Here is an 18,471-nt window from a genome sequence, read left to right on the forward strand (position 1 = left end):
TACTTCTTTGGTCTTGGATTGTCGTCCATTCTTACATTTTAACGAAGGTCATATTATGACTGCACAGAACATCCACTGTCCACCCATTTTAAAACGGCGCTCCGGTGGATACATCTCTTTGGAAAATATCGTCCCGGACGAATCCAGGCGACTCCAGCTGACCAGTGGTCAATACGAGTCGGTTATACTTTACGATCAAGATACGAACGTTTTGGCAGACGCCCCTAAGGACTCTAATTTGACTCTTGTTTTCAAAAGTTTATTACAGCAAGTCGAAAACGTGGCTATACTTTATCTGAGCGGTAAGCATATTTTCTATTTTTGTTGCTTTTGGTGCTGATGCAGGAAGGGTACCGTACTATTTTCTATAGTATTTTCAAGTAAAATTTTCACGATATCTTAATTGTTAGCTGGAAGCACAGTATAGTTTAAACACCCTCCTCTCATTAAGAATGTTTCAAAATATCATTTCAGCACTGCACCTTTTCTGCATAAATACCTTTTAAACCTTTTTTTATTCCCCCTTATGTTTTTGCTTTTATTCTCTCTAGAGTATTTGAAAAACGAGTCTCCTTGTTCTAAAAGAGCGTCCATTTCTCTTCTTTACTGCCGGAACTCTACCGTTTTTTGTATGCATTGACTTATGTAATTTATAGCCGCTCCAGGCACAAATCCTCGAATCTAAATATATTCGAAACTGTTTTGAACTGTTTGGAAATGTTTTAATTTGCTTAACACTCACCCAGTATTGTTTTTAGACGCATGTAAAACATTTTTCTCCCACTGATTTAGAAGCATAAAAGGTATTTATGCAAAATACGAACCGTGTTTTTTAGGTATTTTCAAGTTCAGTTCAATTTTTACTCCTTTGTTTATTAAATTGCTAGTTGGAAATTACAGAATTTAAAAAATGCACCCCAGTATTAGCGTTTCTAAATACCGTTATTTCAGCACAATCCGTATTCTGCATAAACTATAATACGAAAACTTAAGTTATGGTTTGTTTTTCCTGAAATCAAAACCATCCATTTTCACCATCTCCCAGCGCAACTGTCGTAGCAAAGAACCCATTCTTAAAATGACATTTATCTTTGAACGTCTGCATTTAACGTGAAAGATTTAGAAATATCGATTTAACTTTTAAAGTCTTTTAGAATTTGAGTTAAACTAATTTTTAAGGGTAGTAAAATAAAAGCTTGCCATTTTTGTTCTTTCGGTTTGCAGCAAATTCTAGGTTTGCTTCGAATCTGTTTCCAATTAAAGAGTTTTTTTTTTTTTTGCTTTATTTTTAACATCTTCCTTATGCAAAAGATTTTTTAAACGTATTCTCTCTAAATCCGCTTCAAAATGTTTTAATTAAAAAAACATTTTATGTAAACAAGCTTTCTATCCGTTGTTTATCGGTCGCAATCGTCTGCGCATTCATACCTCATTTTCTATTTATAGTCGATTACACCTTGCAACTCGCTTTCCTCCTGCTACCAGTTCTTCGTCTCTGCAGTTTTCGTTTCATGTCTTTTTTTTTTCAACTTGAATTTAACTTTTCTATTAAATTTATTTAGTTGGTTATTAAAATCCAAAGAATGTGTAAAATTCAAATCAATAAAATCTTTGAAAAGAAAATTCGGTTTCCTTAAAACCATTAGTATTTGTATGTGACTACTACTGTGTGTTGGTGTCTAGCGACAGCGTTTCTACAATATAATTGATAATTTTTAATGATAAATAACTAAGGTAGTCGCTTTTTAAATCTTAGTCAGAATTTAACTTTAATTAAATGGTTTAATATTTTAAGCTTCAAGCTCTACTGCTTATTAAATTAGTAATTACGATGGAGTGCAAGCGTGTGTGTGAATTAAGTCCTTTTTTTTTTCAGCTAAAAAAGGAATGACCAAGCGGAAACCATAAGTACTAAAGTATGCATTAATTCCTAATTCGTATGCTTAGCTGATTATATTAAAATTGTATCATTACTAGGAAAACAAAAGTACTTCTGCGATTTTACGGACCGTGCTGAAATGTTCGGACAACGGTTTTTAACATTGGGTCTTTTTCTATTTTCATCTAACAATTTAAACAATGCCATAAGAATCGAATTCGAAAATTCTATCTGAAAAATAGCATGATTCGTAAACTGCAGAAGTACCAAAAGCGGAGGGTGGGTGCACGTCTGGGACAAAAAAAAAAAAACGAAAATTGCTTCATGGGGGATTTTATATCTCCAGATAAATGTAAACAGATTCTACCCATTTAAATATTGTTTCTAAAACTCGATCTTCATTATTGACATTTTTATTCTCTCCCCCCTCCCCTTACTTCCTCATTAATATGTATTTTCATTTCCTCTTCTGCTTCCTCCTGTCTGCAACCCTCCCCTTCTAACCTCTCTATATAAACTGTAAGGTAGTAGTAGTAGGGAGAATTTGGATTTTATGTATGTGCGCGCGCCACCTACACCTAAAAACATTACATCATTTTTGTGTAGCCTCAGATACCAGACTCTAGATTTTTTTCATTAAAAAAAAAATTTTTTTTTCCATTGTTACAATGAAATTATAGAAATATTAATTTTTCAATCTATACGCTTTTTATCACATCTTAGTTTTTATAGGGTTTTATATTTTTACTTGGACATTTTTTTCATGCTTTAAAAAACATTTAAATTTTTAATGAAAATAAATCGATTAAATTCCATGAAAAATATTTTAAATGTTAAAAATAAAAATTGCACGTTTCCTTTAATTCTACCTGACGTTGCTTAGATGGGTAGCTTAGAAATTATTTAGGTACTTGTGCACTTGTTACCGTGCTGAAATAACGCTTAGAAAGCCATTCTTAACATGAGGTAGGGGTGTCTTGTAATTCTGTACTTTCACCTAACAATTTAATTAAAAAATGTAAAACTTTAAACTATTTAAAATAGTACGGTAACCTAGCCGCGTAAGTACAATTATGTAAATATTAGTTGCTTACTAAAATAGAGTATTTTCGATTAGACGACGTTTGTATTTTTCTAGTATCTACAAGAAAATCCTAAAATTAATGTTTTTTTTTTTTTACACCCACTTTCTTGGGAGAACGGGGTACTAACATTCTTGACATAGGCTTGGTCTAGTTTTTCACAATTACCTTGTTCCTGCTAACCCTTTTTCCTTCGTAATTAGTGCCTTTTCTGTTTAACAATTTTTTTTTTCTGTAAACATTTGCGCCTGGTTAAAATGTTGTTTTTATCTTAAATTGCCTTTCTGGAAGGTTTTAAAGTATAACAAAATTCAATTTCATGTTAAAAAAAATATTCTATTATGCTATCTCGGTCGAAGGTCAGAGGACCTGGGTTTTTGTTTCTTTCATAAGGCGTCTTTTTCGCACGCATCTCCAACTCCCCCTCTCTCTGCTTACAACGTGTCTACTTGATTTTTCTACTCTCACTTTCACCTTCCCGCCTACGCTTTTTGTTTTTGTAGCCTAGACTTATTGATTAGTTTTGCACGGAGTAATTAGTCATAAATGATAGTTGTTTATATCAACCTTTGCTTTCTAACCTTGGAAGGTAAAATGTGCGTAAACTACACAAATACAATTCACAAAATCGAAGTCTTTTTAATACTAAATTACTTTTATCAATCGGTCTACATGATCTCCAGGAGTTTATACTGTTCACTAACTTAAAACCCAGGTGTGCAATTAAAGGAATAAATAACTCAATAATTTTAGAATCGAATGTAATTCGCACTTTAAGGGAATATATGAACATTAAAACCTCGAACTTCAAAATGGCATTTAAAATCTGAATTTTCTTAAAGGCTTTTGAGCCGAAAATTTGAATTTTAAGTTTTTTTTTTTTTTTTTTTTTTTTGAAATCTACACTTGTCTGGGCTTTTAATCGTTATATATATTATAATTTTTCAGACAATTACAATCCTATCTGTATAATTTAACCCGACTGTTTCTCGTCTAAATGTAACTAATAAATAGGCATTTTGGTGCGTGTGCACTTTTTCCACAACTCTATTTTAAATAGCTTTTTCAGGTTAAATTCAAGCTTCACAATCTTAAATTGTTAGGTAAAAGCACAATAGTTAAAAAAAAAAACACCCCCTCCCATGTTAAGAATGGCTTTCAAAATGTTATTTCAGCACGGTGACAAATTGTACAAGTACTGGCATTTATATTTCATATTTTTAAAATATTGAAATTAAAAATGAATTCTAAGTATGAATATATTTTGAATGAATTTTCTAGAAGCCCTTCACCCGAACAAACCTAGGTAAAATGCAGCTGTGTGTATAGGTCCTTTTAGTTCGCGTATGGACGAACTAGTAGTTCGTTTTAATTTTTAATAGCAATCGACTAAAACTTGTTTTATATCTAAATTACCTTGTTGGTTACATAAACCTATTTGTAGGTCATAAAGAGGGTGATCAGTATGGTATGTTAATGAACGAAACTGAACCCTCAAATGTTTAATAATTTTCTCTTTAAAAATCTTTGAAAAGATCACTGTTTTAAAAATCTTAATATAATTTCAACGATTGTGTGCAATAATTTGTAATCCTTTAAAAGGGTTTGAGAACATCGTTTAATTTAGAGTAGAATGTAATCTATGAATGAATTACAATTTGCATTCATAAATTGACCCATTTTCTTGGCGGCCGCTGCTGCTGCTACAGTAGTTGTCGGTAGGGTTCGGTCGTTGGCTCATTCAATAACTGCTGTTTTAGCGGAGATTTCGATAAACCTTTCTCTGGTTTTAGTTTTTCAAATACATTCGTAACTTGTTTTCTTTATTTATCTTTAATTAAAATATGAAATAAAATTACATAACTCATTTTATATTGGATGAGTTGTACTTGAAACGATGCTTATAGGATGCGGAAGTTCGAAACTCGCGTGGGAATTCAACATAATATGATGCCTGTAAGTTCCACCATTTTCTTATAAGAACTATTTCTTATAAAAACAGTCAGATTGTTTCCTAAGTTTTAAGTGAGAACGGAGCGTTAGCAATCAATACCACTCTTAAGCTATTATCACTCTGATCCAAAACGAACAAGTTTACATCATTGGAAGCAACAGTCGCCACATTACTTCTGCCAGCATTACATATATAAAAGTGGGAAATGTAGACATTTACAAAACAGACTCCTTAGTATAAAGAGTATAGTTGTTAGAATTGACCGTTTCGACAACCGGTTACGTATTTTTTGTTAGTCTTCCCGAAGATTCGTGCATTATTGGTCAGTGTCGTAATAATAAAATTTTATTTGTTTTTGCCCTACTAGCATCTTGTACGAGTACGACAGCGGCATTCATTATATGCGTGTTGAACCAAGTTCCCTCGGAGGAAATGTCCCCCGAGTAGATTACGACGTCAAGTTTTTGTAGGGAGGCGTCGACGTCCTCCTGCATGTATGGCTTTCTTAAATGATCACTGATCCGGCTCTACGTTGCTCAACGTTGGTGATCTAACCAGCTGGTTGGTAAACATGCTATGTTAAAGCTTTTTCTAGAACGATATAATATTGATTGATTTTGATATAAAGTTCTGAAAGTAAAATGTTTAAGCAAATCAATTTATTTTGAAAAACTAAAAATATGTAAACTATTCTATTGTATTTTGATCAACTTCGTCTTAATTCTTTTGAAGAATTCTAACAATGCAGCTCTGAACCGTTTCCAAACCTTTAAAAAACAATAAGTCCTTACGATGTTTAAACTGAGAACAATTTTGGGCAACTTGTTTGTACGCTGATATTGATGCATTATGGTCAATTTAAAAAATGTTATGCATTTGTTCCAGAAAGAACATAAAAATATTCGACCGTAATGCATCCCTAAGCCTGTAAACAAAGTCCTGTCAAAGTTTCCATGCTCGCTTACACAGCAATAGCATCTTTATTACATAATTGTTTCTTTATTAAAATATTTTTTGAAATATTAGAGCCGCATTTTTCTATAGACAAAAACAAAAATAGTACTTAAGTGTTCTAAGCAGTAAGCTTTGAAAGCTAACTCCTATTTGTATGAGGTGATGACAAAAACAAGTTTGAAAATTCATGACTGACCTCTAAAAACATTTTTTTTTTGTCTGATGATTAATACGAACGCCCCCCCCCAAAAAAAAGTCTGTTACTATAGAAAATAGCATATGTTCGTATTTTCCGAGTCATACTCAAAAACTAGATATGTAGGTTATTTTAATTATGAATGCTGCGAAAGTTGGTGTTGGTTGTTTTTATTAGCTTATTCATACTACCTCCCTTTATCTTTCATGTTTGGTTTTCGTTTGCATAGTACAATTTTAAAATCAGCTATTAGTATTAAGTATTTCGAACGTTTATTTTCGTAGGTAATGGACATTTGTCTGAAAGAAAACTCCATTTTTTTTTTTCTCAATATTATGCACTTCTTGACCTTTTATTTGTAGTTATTGACTTAAAATGCAAAGTGTACTCTAGTGATTGGTGCAAGCACTTGCTTCTTCGGTGCATTGCATTGGGTCCCACAAGTAATGCAACGCGGTCGGATCGTTGCAAGACTCTTTACCATGAGGTGCTCACAGGTGCGTCCACACTTTAGAACTTTTTGCTTTCGGGGGGTCTAATTTTTAGACCACTTTTTTTTTCTTTTTCTTTTTTTAGTCTCTTATAGCGATAAGGTTAGGCACAAGGTGAGTTTATAGTGAGCAATCCGGTGTGTGTACAGAAGTACGAAAAGGTATCAAAAATACAAATATATAACAAATGTTATCAAAAGCAAGATACGTTACTTTTCTACCTAACTGGATAGGTTTTTAGTGTTTTTAATGTAAAATGTTTATTCGGTTTGAAAACGGGTAATGTTGAACGCTTCCAGAGAACAAAAGATGGCTGCAGGCTGCGATATTTTTGAAGATTCGATTTTTACTTCAAAATAAAACATGGCGGTAGAAACCATTCAATAAATGTCACGGTAACATAACCCTTATCCCCGAGTGGCTTCCGGGCCGTGATAAGTGGTAACCACCTTGTAAAAAAAAAAAAAAAAAGTACTTTAGATAATCTACAAAAGTTGATCGGTTTCACTCATTCCTAATCCCTCACTAGTGAGTGCCCAAAGAACGGGTAATATCCCTACCCTTCGAAATAAACTAAAATTTTCGCAGCCTCCGAGGCAATACCTCTTAGATAACGCTTTTCTAATCTTTTTAATCATTCCAAATAATACTTCGTTGATGTTAGACTCATTAGTATTTACAAATGCAATGTATACATAATGGAAGATTTATCGATTACAAGCGCCCTTGTATCAAAGAACATTTAATGCTTGTCCATAATCTTTCTAATTTTACTAACAAAATAAAGTCCTTTTAATCTAGTAACTTAGAATTCATTGATAAGTGTTACGTTAATTAGTATTGCTAAAAGGTTAGTGAATTGACCCTAAAATGTATCACCAGCGCTTTTCATTGATAATCGCGTACGCCCGTTCTTTCTCGCATTCAAGACTTTCGTTCAATCGTAGTAGTAGTAGTAGTAGTAGTAAGATTTCTAGACGTTGAGTTTTATTTGTTCAACTGACCTAAATTCATTTCTTTTTACCCTGTAATTGAAAAATATTTCGAAACTATTTTAAGATTTGTTTTAAAGTGTATTTCATTTGTATTGCACTAATATTTGCTAAACTATTTTAAACTGTAGTGCTTATAGAGTACAGGGGCGCAATTCTGGGGGGGGGGGAACATTTTTAAGTTTCTAAATTTCATATTTTAAACACTCCAGTCATTTTAGGTGAACTCTTATTTCGGTCGCGTAAATTGAGTTTTTGACATTACTTCGAGCAACCTGTTTTCACTTAATCTTAGTATTTTAAATGTTTTACTAAATTAGTCACTTTCATCGTATACATGAATCGGTGTGAATCGCCAAAAGGAAAACTTTTACTGTATCCTAGTCGTTTTATAAAATCTCAATGGACTAGCTATGGAAAATATAACTCAGTTCATAATTTTCTAAAGGACAACTTTATGGAGAAGTTACCGTTATTTAACTAGTCTTCAATTTCTAAAGATGGCGACTATATTTTTACTATTCACGTATACATGGTTCAAGCGAACAAATGGGAGAATGTCGAAACCCATTTCACTCTAAATACTTTTGCTGCCTAAAACGGAAATTAACAATTTTGAAACGAATTTTTCCTAAGCAAAAGTGAAGTGTTTTCGTGAATCATCTTAATTAAAAATAACTCATTTTTATTAAAATGACATTAATATTTAAAATCCTTATTTAAGTCTGTTTTTTTTTTGTTTTTTTTGCAGGTGGTTATTTGTCCTTCAAACACATATTTCCCCGATTGTGCATAGCAGAGCGAATTCTCTTGGATAGTTACCTTGACAAACCATCCGCTTCAAATTACTTGGTAAGTAAATCGTTTTCGTTTCTAATTTGAAGTTGTAAATAAAAAATAAAAAAATCTCAAAGAATTTTGCAGCTATCTATATTCTGAACTTTTGCTCAAATTTTATATTTTCCATTGAGTAAATTTTTTTATTAAAGATTTTTTTTTGGGGGGGGGGGGTAACCGGAAGATTTTAATTGTCTAGTAGGCGCATTGTCGCTTTACTGTTTAATGTCCGATTTTGCTAAGATGTTTATACCAGGATTGCACAGTCTGAATATAATATTGGCTGATTCTTAAAATTCAAACTTCAACAATTTGAAAACCTCACTCCAAACCATGGGATTCTTAAATCTGACTTGAACGGCTTCCAAAACCTGACTCTGCAAATCTGGTTTCTACAGTCTTTTAGTCTTTCCTTGGATTTATGCTATTGCTACTGAATCTTATATTAATTTCATAATCTTAATACTTCATAGAAAATTTTTAAAATAAAGCATCAGCAGAAATTTCATATGGAGGCCATCTTGTTTATATCTATGAAAATATGGGTTTATTTAAACATTAAAATCATGAAATAGTCAAAAAAACTGTTCTAAAATTTCTAATTCTTAATTTGTCTTGATTTTCTTTCTAGGTTCATCCTGTTGAGATTTTGTCCCATGTATTCCTCGGTGATCATTGTCATGCAAGTAACATGGAACTCCTTAAAAAGCTCGGAATGACTGCAGTGATAAATGTTTCACGATCCTGTAATAACTATTTTCCAACTGAATTCCGATACTTGACCATTCCCGTGGAAGATTCCCAGTATGCCGATCTCTCGTCATGGTTTCAAAAAGCCATCGCATTTATTGGTAAGTTTTCTCTCGACTCTGAATGCGAGCATTCTCTTATGTGCGTCTAAAGCATGATTTTGTTCCGGATGTTTCTGAACAATTTATACTTTCAGATCTGTCGAATCTAAAAGTTAAGTCTAAGATTAAATGAAGTTTCGCTTTTATCTTTACAATTTAAGCTGCCACTTTACTTCTGGTTGCGGTTTCACTTTTAACAATTTTTATGGTATCTTTTGATTAAATTGAAAGTACACCCCTAGGATCAGTTTTTTTTAAATGTTATTTAGAAAAACATTTTTTAAATCGAGGGACAACCAAAAGTAAAGTGGATACTTGAATTGTAAAGATAACTTCTTTTTTTTTTTTCCAACTATAAATCTGAAAGTTGTACTGAGACATCCCGAAGTCTTATTTAACGGGACATTTTTCAGTTTGATATTGTAGAGAGTGGGGGGGGGGGTCTTGGTTCTCCCTCCCCTTCTACTGTGAGTGGGTGGATAGGGATAAAACAAAAACTAGTCTTTTGTTTGACGTGAGATTGAAGATCGCACTTGACTGACCACTTGAAATGAAGGGAAGACTTGGCACTGAGTTTAACGCCTCATATGGGCATCAATTTGCAATGCCAGCGTCAAGTGAATAACCACTTGAACTTGTGTGGAATTTGCAAATTTCTTCATTTTTTTTTTTTTTTTTTTTTTTTTTTTTTTTATCACTTCAAAAAGAACTAAGCTGATTTGGATGACTGTAAAACCTGCCAAATTAACTCGGCTAAGTTCATAACTTTAGTGTAATCTATTTTCAGTTTTTGCTAATGCGCTTGCTTAATTCTTTTTTTTACTACTACACATGGTAAACCAGTTTTCTGTGGAGATGAATAGTCCACTTGTTAAATATAGCCAGAAAACCTGGGATTGAGAAACACATTTAACAAATTACTTTGTTTACATTTTTATCAAGATTTCTGGGTTGGGGGTCACAAGAATGTATTTGTAAATTGGATTTTGTGGAAGGGTGGGTAGTCATTTTACAATAACCAACAATAGAAAGGTGAAAAAATAAATATACAAATGTTACCAAAGAAGATAAGTTGCTCTTCTACCTACTTGAAGATTTTTTTTTTTTTTTTTTTTTTTTTTTACTTGAAAGTAATGTCAAGTCTGAGTTAGAAAAAAAAAAAGTGGTTTCATTCCATCTATTTGGCCCCCTGATAATCTCTCCAAAATCGAAAATTAAATACTGATAAAACATTTGCACAGTTGGAGTTATGTAAATGGTATTTAGTGATCTAAATTTTGAATTTACAGTTGAGGATGTGCAGTTTCCCTGGAATCCATAACATCTCGTTTGCATTCCTAAAATTTGTATTTTTGTCTTTTTTTTTTTTTTTTTTTTTTTTTTTTTTTTTTTTTTTTTTTTTTTTTTTTTTTTTACTTTGTGAATAAGATAATGTAATAGTTGTATTTTCTGATGGATGTCAGGCATAAATGTATCTACTAGCCTTTGATGAAAATTATTCAATTAGTCTAAGTAAAAATAGTTGACTGTGTACATAGATCACTTATGTTTTTTTCCTTTTTTACTTTCAGATCAAGAAAAACAACTTGGGGGTCGTGTTTTGGTCCACTGTCATGCTGGTGTTAGCCGCTCAGCAACCGTCTGCCTTGCTTATCTGATGCAATGTGATGGTCTTGCTTTGGACAGTGCATTTGAGTATGTCCAGAGCCGACGCAGTGTCATCTCACCAAACCTTAACTTCATGCGACAATTACAAGACTTTGAGAAAGAACTTTCAGAAACGACGCCTCTGAAAAACTCTTACCTGAAGTCTCCATGCAGAGCCGAGACCCAATTTACAAACTTCTGTTTCCCAGACTTTAGGTCATCGTCGCTGCCATGCAACCACAGCAGTCCTCTTGCATCACCAACTTAACCGTCCGGAAAAAACCGACTGGTTAAAGTTTTGGATAATTTTGATTCCTAAAGAAAAAAAATTTGAAATATTTGGACAAATGAAATGAGAATAAAGAAAATCTTTGCAAAAATGATCTCCAGACATGAAACTGCCAATGCAATGTCATTGGTGCAGTCGTTTACAAAAGGGCAAATGTAATTGCAATGGAATGAATCCAAATATAAAACAGATCTTCCTCAACGACAAACGGAGCAAACGATGAATCTTACTCCTTGCGTACCTGTGTTCTTCAAGGGTGCAAGTGTTGAGGTGAATCCAGAGCTATCGAGTGATATGTCTTAAAATTTAAAATCTTTTAAAAAAAAAAAAAATAAATAAATAAAGACATTTGACAAAATGAGACAATCAAGGCGTTCTTTTCTGATCTGCCTATTCGGTGTTCTCCGGTCACAGAAGATGGACATAGGGCAAGTCGTGCGGGCACTTCCCTGAAACCTTGAGGTGGAGCTATGGGAATTCCTGCCTGTAGAACTCTGAATACAAACTGATACACATACATTTCCCCCTGCATTCCCCTAGTCTGTCTTAACATAAAAATGATTACTCCTGGCTCTCATGCTATTGCAATGGAGTATAAATGCATTATTCTGTGCACTTATGCAGTTTTTATTGCGCTCATAACTTTTTTTTTTTTTTTTCTGGCTTGAGAAATGTTTTTATGAAATGGACAAATAACATTTGTGTGAGGGGGGGGGGGGTCATTATCTGACAGTTGTGCAACTAAATATTGACAATAACCAGAGTTGAAAGTATTTAAGAAAAAAAACGAAATCTATTAAATATATAAACTGCTTGTGTGCTTGCATGCGTATATGTTGAATGAAGTATATAAAATGTGAATTTCTTCATATATGGGATGCGTGATTTTAACAAAATTAAGCATTTTATTTCTCCTTCCCTACAACCAACAAATGGAGACTTATTGATCTCCCTGCTTATTTCTTATTTTTGTTAGGTTTGAAAAATGTTTAATTTTTTTGAATCCTTGAAGTTTTAAAAGAAAAACTTTTCTCCCCACCCATCTCTATTCTTTACCAAAAAGATATATAAAAAAAGATCTATTTTTTCACTGAATCAAAATATATATATATTATATATATATTGCTAAATTGAATTTAACCCTCCACCTATATTTGTCTTTTTTCAGAGGAGAGTTGCATGAATACTTGTAATGTTTCCCTCCTTAGAAATTTTCAAAGACAAAGACTTTCTTTAAGTAAAATGTGATATGTTTGGGGTGTGAGGTGTACAGCCCATAGAATATATTTATTTTTTCTCTCCTACCCCAAATGACTTCTTTTAAAAGCCAATACTAAAATGAAATTTTGTTTTTGAAAATATTGCCTTGTTAATTTACTCAAATTTCTTAATACTCTCCATTCTCATTGTTTACTGTTTCAATTAAATAGCTTTTTTTTTTCTTTTTTTTTTTTTTTTACTGTTAAGTGAAAAGATTTTACATATGCGAAGTTATTCACTAAATTTGAAACTAATCAAGTGAATATCTAAAATAATTTTCAAAATTTAAGCTATTTGTTGACATAATCTTTAAGATCTATATACAAGCAATAGGACAATGTTTAAATCTTTTTTAATTTAAGTCTAGCGTTTTTTTTTGTGATATGCAATTCAGTTCTTTTTACTTGGATAACAGTTAAAATATTCTACATTCATAAACCTTCTGGAAGATTCCAAATTATATTTCAGTGCTTATTTAGCATTCAATCTATTTTCAAATTACAGTGAAATTAAAAAAAAAAAAAAAAAAAAGAAAAAAATTGCTATATCTACCCATCATGGAACGAAAAGGTTATATTCCAAAAATTATAAATTAAAGATTGGAAAGAAAATCCAGTTTCGACAATGAATGTTGTCTTTATCGGCCATATTTAATAAGACAACTCAATTTAAACTAAATAAAAATCAGCCTTGTAATGGCTACAATTTATTAATCATACAAATATATATATATATATATATATATATACTAATTCCTCAATTTATATTATTTGTTAAATATATCTTCGTTCCATGATAAATATTTACATCAAAGATTTTTCTGCAGTTAGGTCTTAAAAATCAGTTTAATACTAAATAAGCACCTATATTTCTAATAGTGCTTAGTCTCTAATTATATACTCAAACCAAAACTTTTGTATTTGATCGACATTTCTTTGAGAATTTCTCATTCTTTGATTTAATAAAACTTGTATTTTTCTAAAACAATTTTTCCTTTTGTATTCTTATGGCTTCAATCTTTATATATTTTAACAATGCTTCCAGTGTCCTTTCACAATTTTTGTATTTTACTCGGAACTGATTACGTGTTCCTTGCACATTTATAAAAATTAAAATTTTCCAAATTGCTTTTTGTTCATAAACCAAGACTTTTAAAAAAATTAGAATATTTGGTCTTTTGATAAAAAACAATGCAGTTTTAACTTTTATATTGTCCATTTAATAGTAGCAATACATTATATAAATTACAACATAATTGAGGAAGTTCAGTTGAAACATGGTTGAAAAATTTAAAAAAATAAATTTTTCTATTAACTTAAAATAACTCAATTCAATTTAGAATCAGAAGTTTTCTTTAATTTTAAATGCATAAAAAATTGACATTTTTATAGTTTTTTTTTTTGTTTTTTTTTAATCTTATAAGATAATTTATACCTATACTTTTAAAGCAAATCTTAGGTACAGTTTTTAACATGTATATATTTAATCTTTTTTCTTGAACATACAAAATGTATGTTTTGAGCTTCTTTGAATTTTAATTGTAGTTTATTTGTAAATAACTTTATTTGATAAATTTTTAAAGTATCTAAAATAATGAAGAAAAAATTGGTTGAGATTCTGAGATTTACATAACTTTATAGATTGTTAAGGTAACTTTGAATTCTAATAAATTTTAATTACTGCCGACCCTTGAAAATGTCTGTTTTTAACTTTCTAAAACGGTAACAAAAATTCTTTAGTAATAACTTTTGGCAAAATTCAATTTTGGTTTCCTTTTTTCTCACTTATGTCTTTTTTTTTTTTTTTTTTTTTTTTTTTTTTTTTTTCCTTATTACACCTCTGCCCCTTACAAAGGAGATTTGATTCTCCTGCCGAGTTTTCAAAAGAATACCGACATTTTGATGAACAAAAACAGATACAAAGACTATTTAAAAAAAAAAAAAAAAAAAAAAAACTTCCAGCATATCAAATTGAATGAAAGAACATTGTGTGTGTTGCTAGATGAATGTGAAGAGTAATGAATATGGTTGATTTTAAAGACAAAATAAAATTTCTTTATTTTCATAACTTCTCATCCCATAAATTTCATTCGATATCTTGTATATTCTCATGTCATTTCTTTTACTCATTAGACATTTCATTTTTTTTTTTCTTAAGACTTTGTACTTGAAATTTTTTCAAATTTTGCATTTCTATTTAATACAAAAATTTTAAAACAAACTTTTGTCTTGTGTTGTCTTTTTAGACTTCTATTTATTTATTAATGTTATTTCTATTTTATATTTGTATACATATTATATTATGGTTTAGGATGTGATTGTGTACATTTATGAACATGTCTCAATAATAAATGACCATTTCTTTTCATTTTGAATTGTGCATTTCTAATGTCTTGAGGTTAAAATCTCCTTTTCAAATCCATGTTTATTGGTTTGATATAATTTGATATGAATTCTATATGGACTTTGACAAGTAGATTTTAAACTTGAAACCTAACATAGTATTGGACCATATAATGAACTGTTAATTCAAGTATAAACGGAAATTTATCTAATTTCATTCTTTCAATTCATTTGATGCCCATTGCATCACGGCCTTTAAAATCTAACATGAGTTTTTATCGTCAGCAAATTGAGTATCGTCAGCAAATTGAGTATCGTCAGCAAATTGAGTATCGTCAGCAAATTGAGTATCGTCAGCAAATTGAGTATCGTCAGCAAATTGAGTATCGTCAGCAAATTGAGTATCGTCAGCAAATTGAGTATCGTCAGCAAATTGAGTATCGTCAGCAAATTGAGTATCGTCAGCAAATTGAGTATCGTCAGCAAATTGAGTATCGTCAGCAAATTGAGTATCGTCAGCAAATTGAGTATCGTCAGCAAATTGAGTATCGTCAGCAAATTGAGTATCGTCAGCAAATTGAGTATCGTCAGCAAATTGAGTATCGTCAGCAAATTGAGTATCGTCAGCAAATTGAGTATCGTCAGCAAATTGAGTATCGTCAGCAAATTGAGTATCGTCAGCAAATTGAGTATCGTCAGCAAATTGAGTATCGTCAGCAAATTGAGTATCGTCAGCAAATTGAGTATCGTCAGCAAATTGAGTATCGTCAGCAAATTATAAAACGGTTCAATATTCATAAAAATAAATCTAAGTGATACAGTTTAATTTAAAGTTTGAAAAACAAATAATTTGCATTGCAGAATATTTAGCAACAATAGCATATAAAGATCAAAGGCTTAGTTTGATGTCGGTTGGATCAGAGGCATTAATGTCAAAATATACGAACAACCAAACTAGCCAATACAACATGCCTAGTATAGTAGCAAATAAAGTATAAATAATCCCAATATTAAATATTTTGAAATAAACTTTTTATAAATGAAAGTAATTTTTTTTTTTTTTTTTTTTATGAATGACAAATTTAAACTAAATTTATAAACCATACAAGAAACTCACAGTACAAATATTCAAACTACCTACCCACAATGTTTCAGCAAGTGAGTAAAATGACTATCTTGTAATATAAGCATGTTCAACCAGTACTAATAAAGTAACAAATTGTGCTACAATGGCTGATGCAAGGATAGTATAGAATACAAGAGAAGATTAGATGCACCATAAACACAATTGTTTAACCCACCCTACAATAGCAAAATAATCAAACTTAGTTTATTTTTTAAACTAATAAAGTTCCGCAGAGGCATTCTACAGAATGATAAATAGGAACAATATTCGGGTTAATTATTATTGAACTGAGAACATTCCAACGATTATAAAGAAAATTTCACCCCCCCCCCCAAAAAAAAAGTTGCATAACCGACAATAACACTGAAAACACAACTTTCTCATGCAACTATAAAAATCGAATAAAATAGAATAATTATCTAACAACTAGTATACAAAGTCACTTAGCATAATAAAGACCATGTGTGCATACAGAAAACACATTCAGAAGACAAGATTCCCTATCAAATGATGACTATAAGAAACCAAACATTCAACAAACAGCATGTTTAGTATATATGGGGGGTAGGAAATCATAAAGCACCAGGTTTCAGTATAAACAGTAAATATTACTATTTGTGGTCAATTGGGAGACAACTATAGTGAAAATATGTAACAATTCTAGAGATTTAAAATAAACAGACAATAACATTGATAGCTGCATAATTAAAGGAAAAACACAAAATAAAAATTAGATGCAAAATATTTGCTGGAAAAAGAAAATTGAAATCATTTGAGTAATTTGTATATTTATTTGCAGACTTATCTTCCTTTTCAATTTTTTTTTTTTTTCTTCACACATTTCGGCCAACAGGATCCTCAGTAATTACTTCTGTAGTCATCTTACCACGTTTTAGCCAACTAATCCTCTGGCCGGCTTTGGGTAAGATTGAAACTGCTATCTTCAGACAATGCTCTTCTGGAACTGTAGTGATTCAATGCTTCTATCCACTGCAACATGGGCCCCTAAAATAAATATAGAAAAAAAAACTAGCATGACACCCCCCCCCTTCCGCCCTCGTAAAAAATTAAACTACGGTTGTTGTTGGCCAACCCCCCAACCTTTTCATGTCATTTTGGAATACTTTTTTTTTTTTTTTTTTTTTTTTTAAGGGAGTGGGTTGTCAAAATACTTGCCCCAAATTTAACCTTGATATTCGCTGTCAGCATACCCACCTGCAAACACTATAAAAAAAATGAGGGTAGCAGTGTCAGATTTGTTTATCGCGGGTGCATACAAAGCTGGTGGCCACTCAATTACAGTGCATAATACAGGTCTTTATATCTCGAAAAGTACTTGTCTCTGCCAAATTTAAATAAGATTGTCTTATTCGGCAGTCTTAAACCTTTTAAAAGTCACAATTTTAAAGAAAATTGGTGGAGCTAAGGTAAAAATTTACCTAAAAAAAAAAAAGTCTGTGCAGTGTCGAAAATGAGTCTGGAAAAGCGAATTAAGCAAAATACTCCAAAGTATAATTGGTAAGAAACATATGTGTTTCCGTAGGCAATGTAATTTAGCTTAACCCCTATCTGCATAAAATATTGGGATGCTAATTTATTTGTAAGCGGTTGAAATAAGTAAACTGATTAAAGCTTAGGTAATTGTGGAATAATATAAGTAATTAAAATCGTCCACCAAAATATATATATAATGGAAAAAGCCCCCCTCCCCCCAAAAAATGTAGTATTGTATAAGGATTGAAAAGTCGATCCAAAATCAGAAAAATAAAGGTACCCTTAATTTTTTTTTTTTTGGGGGGGGGGGTAGTGGAGTGTAGGCACTTTGTGCATAAATAAGTTACCAGTGTTTCATTTTGTTTACAAGCGGTTAATGTTTGTGTGTATGTATATATATATATATATATATATATATTATTATTATTTTTTTTTTTTTTTTTTTTTTTTTTTAAGCACGATTGCTTAATGTAGAGAGCGATGGCATATTGGAAAATTTATGGAACGTTCGTTTATGTATGAAGTGAATTCCGGAATAATCGAATTGTCAGACCTAAGCCAATTAGAATGGGCGGATTTGGAGAAATGAGAATTTATTATTTTTTCCACGTTTTTTTTCCTCCTTTGCGGTACAGGTTCGAGCCTGCCTGCCTGCATACTACCACTTTTTTTTCTCTACACACACCTCCAAACACCCCGGAACGCGAGGAACCCAGGCTAGTCTTGCATAAGAATCAAGAAAGGAAAAGAGTGGCATTCTGTAAAACGGTGGTTTAGTTCTTGCACAAATGTTGAGAATTGAGTGAAACAGTCACTGAGATGATCACTTGACAAATCGAATCATAAAAAATGGTTCTTGTTACTAAAGAAGCGCTAGTTTTCGTCATAAAACAGTATTGTAAATTCTGCTTCGAGGAAAATATCACATAAGCGTTAAAGAAAGCAATAAACACCTTAGTACAACTGTGAAGTGGTGCATGGTTGGTTGCAATATTTCTGGTATTATGCGATGGCAGGATTACAAAAGAAATGGAAGGTTCTATTAATCGGCAGGTGATAGAAAATGACCAATCAAAT

General features: G+C 31.5%; 1 protein-coding gene across 1 annotated transcript in view; it reads left to right on the top strand.

The window, feature by feature from the left end:
• LOC145245796 (dual specificity protein phosphatase 1-like) overlaps window positions 1-11,517 on the top strand; it is an 11,944-nt gene extending 427 nt beyond the window's left edge. The window contains exons 1-4 of the mRNA XM_080107438.1: window positions 1-302; window positions 8,300-8,400; window positions 9,017-9,236; window positions 10,808-11,517. The exon at window positions 1-302 is cut by the window's left edge and continues 427 nt beyond it. Of these exons, the coding sequence (XP_079963564.1) occupies window positions 1-302; window positions 8,300-8,400; window positions 9,017-9,236; window positions 10,808-11,151 (967 nt within the window). The 3' untranslated portion in view covers window positions 11,152-11,517. The remainder of the gene's footprint in view (window positions 303-8,299; window positions 8,401-9,016; window positions 9,237-10,807) is intronic.
• Window positions 11,518-18,471: the final 6,954 nt, after the last annotated feature.

The sequence above is a fragment of the Euprymna scolopes genome, chromosome 23 (genome assembly GCF_053919585.1).
Source record: "Euprymna scolopes isolate OS-2025 chromosome 23, ASM5391958v1, whole genome shotgun sequence".
In the NCBI taxonomy this organism is placed as follows: domain Eukaryota; kingdom Metazoa; phylum Mollusca; class Cephalopoda; order Sepiida; family Sepiolidae; genus Euprymna; species Euprymna scolopes.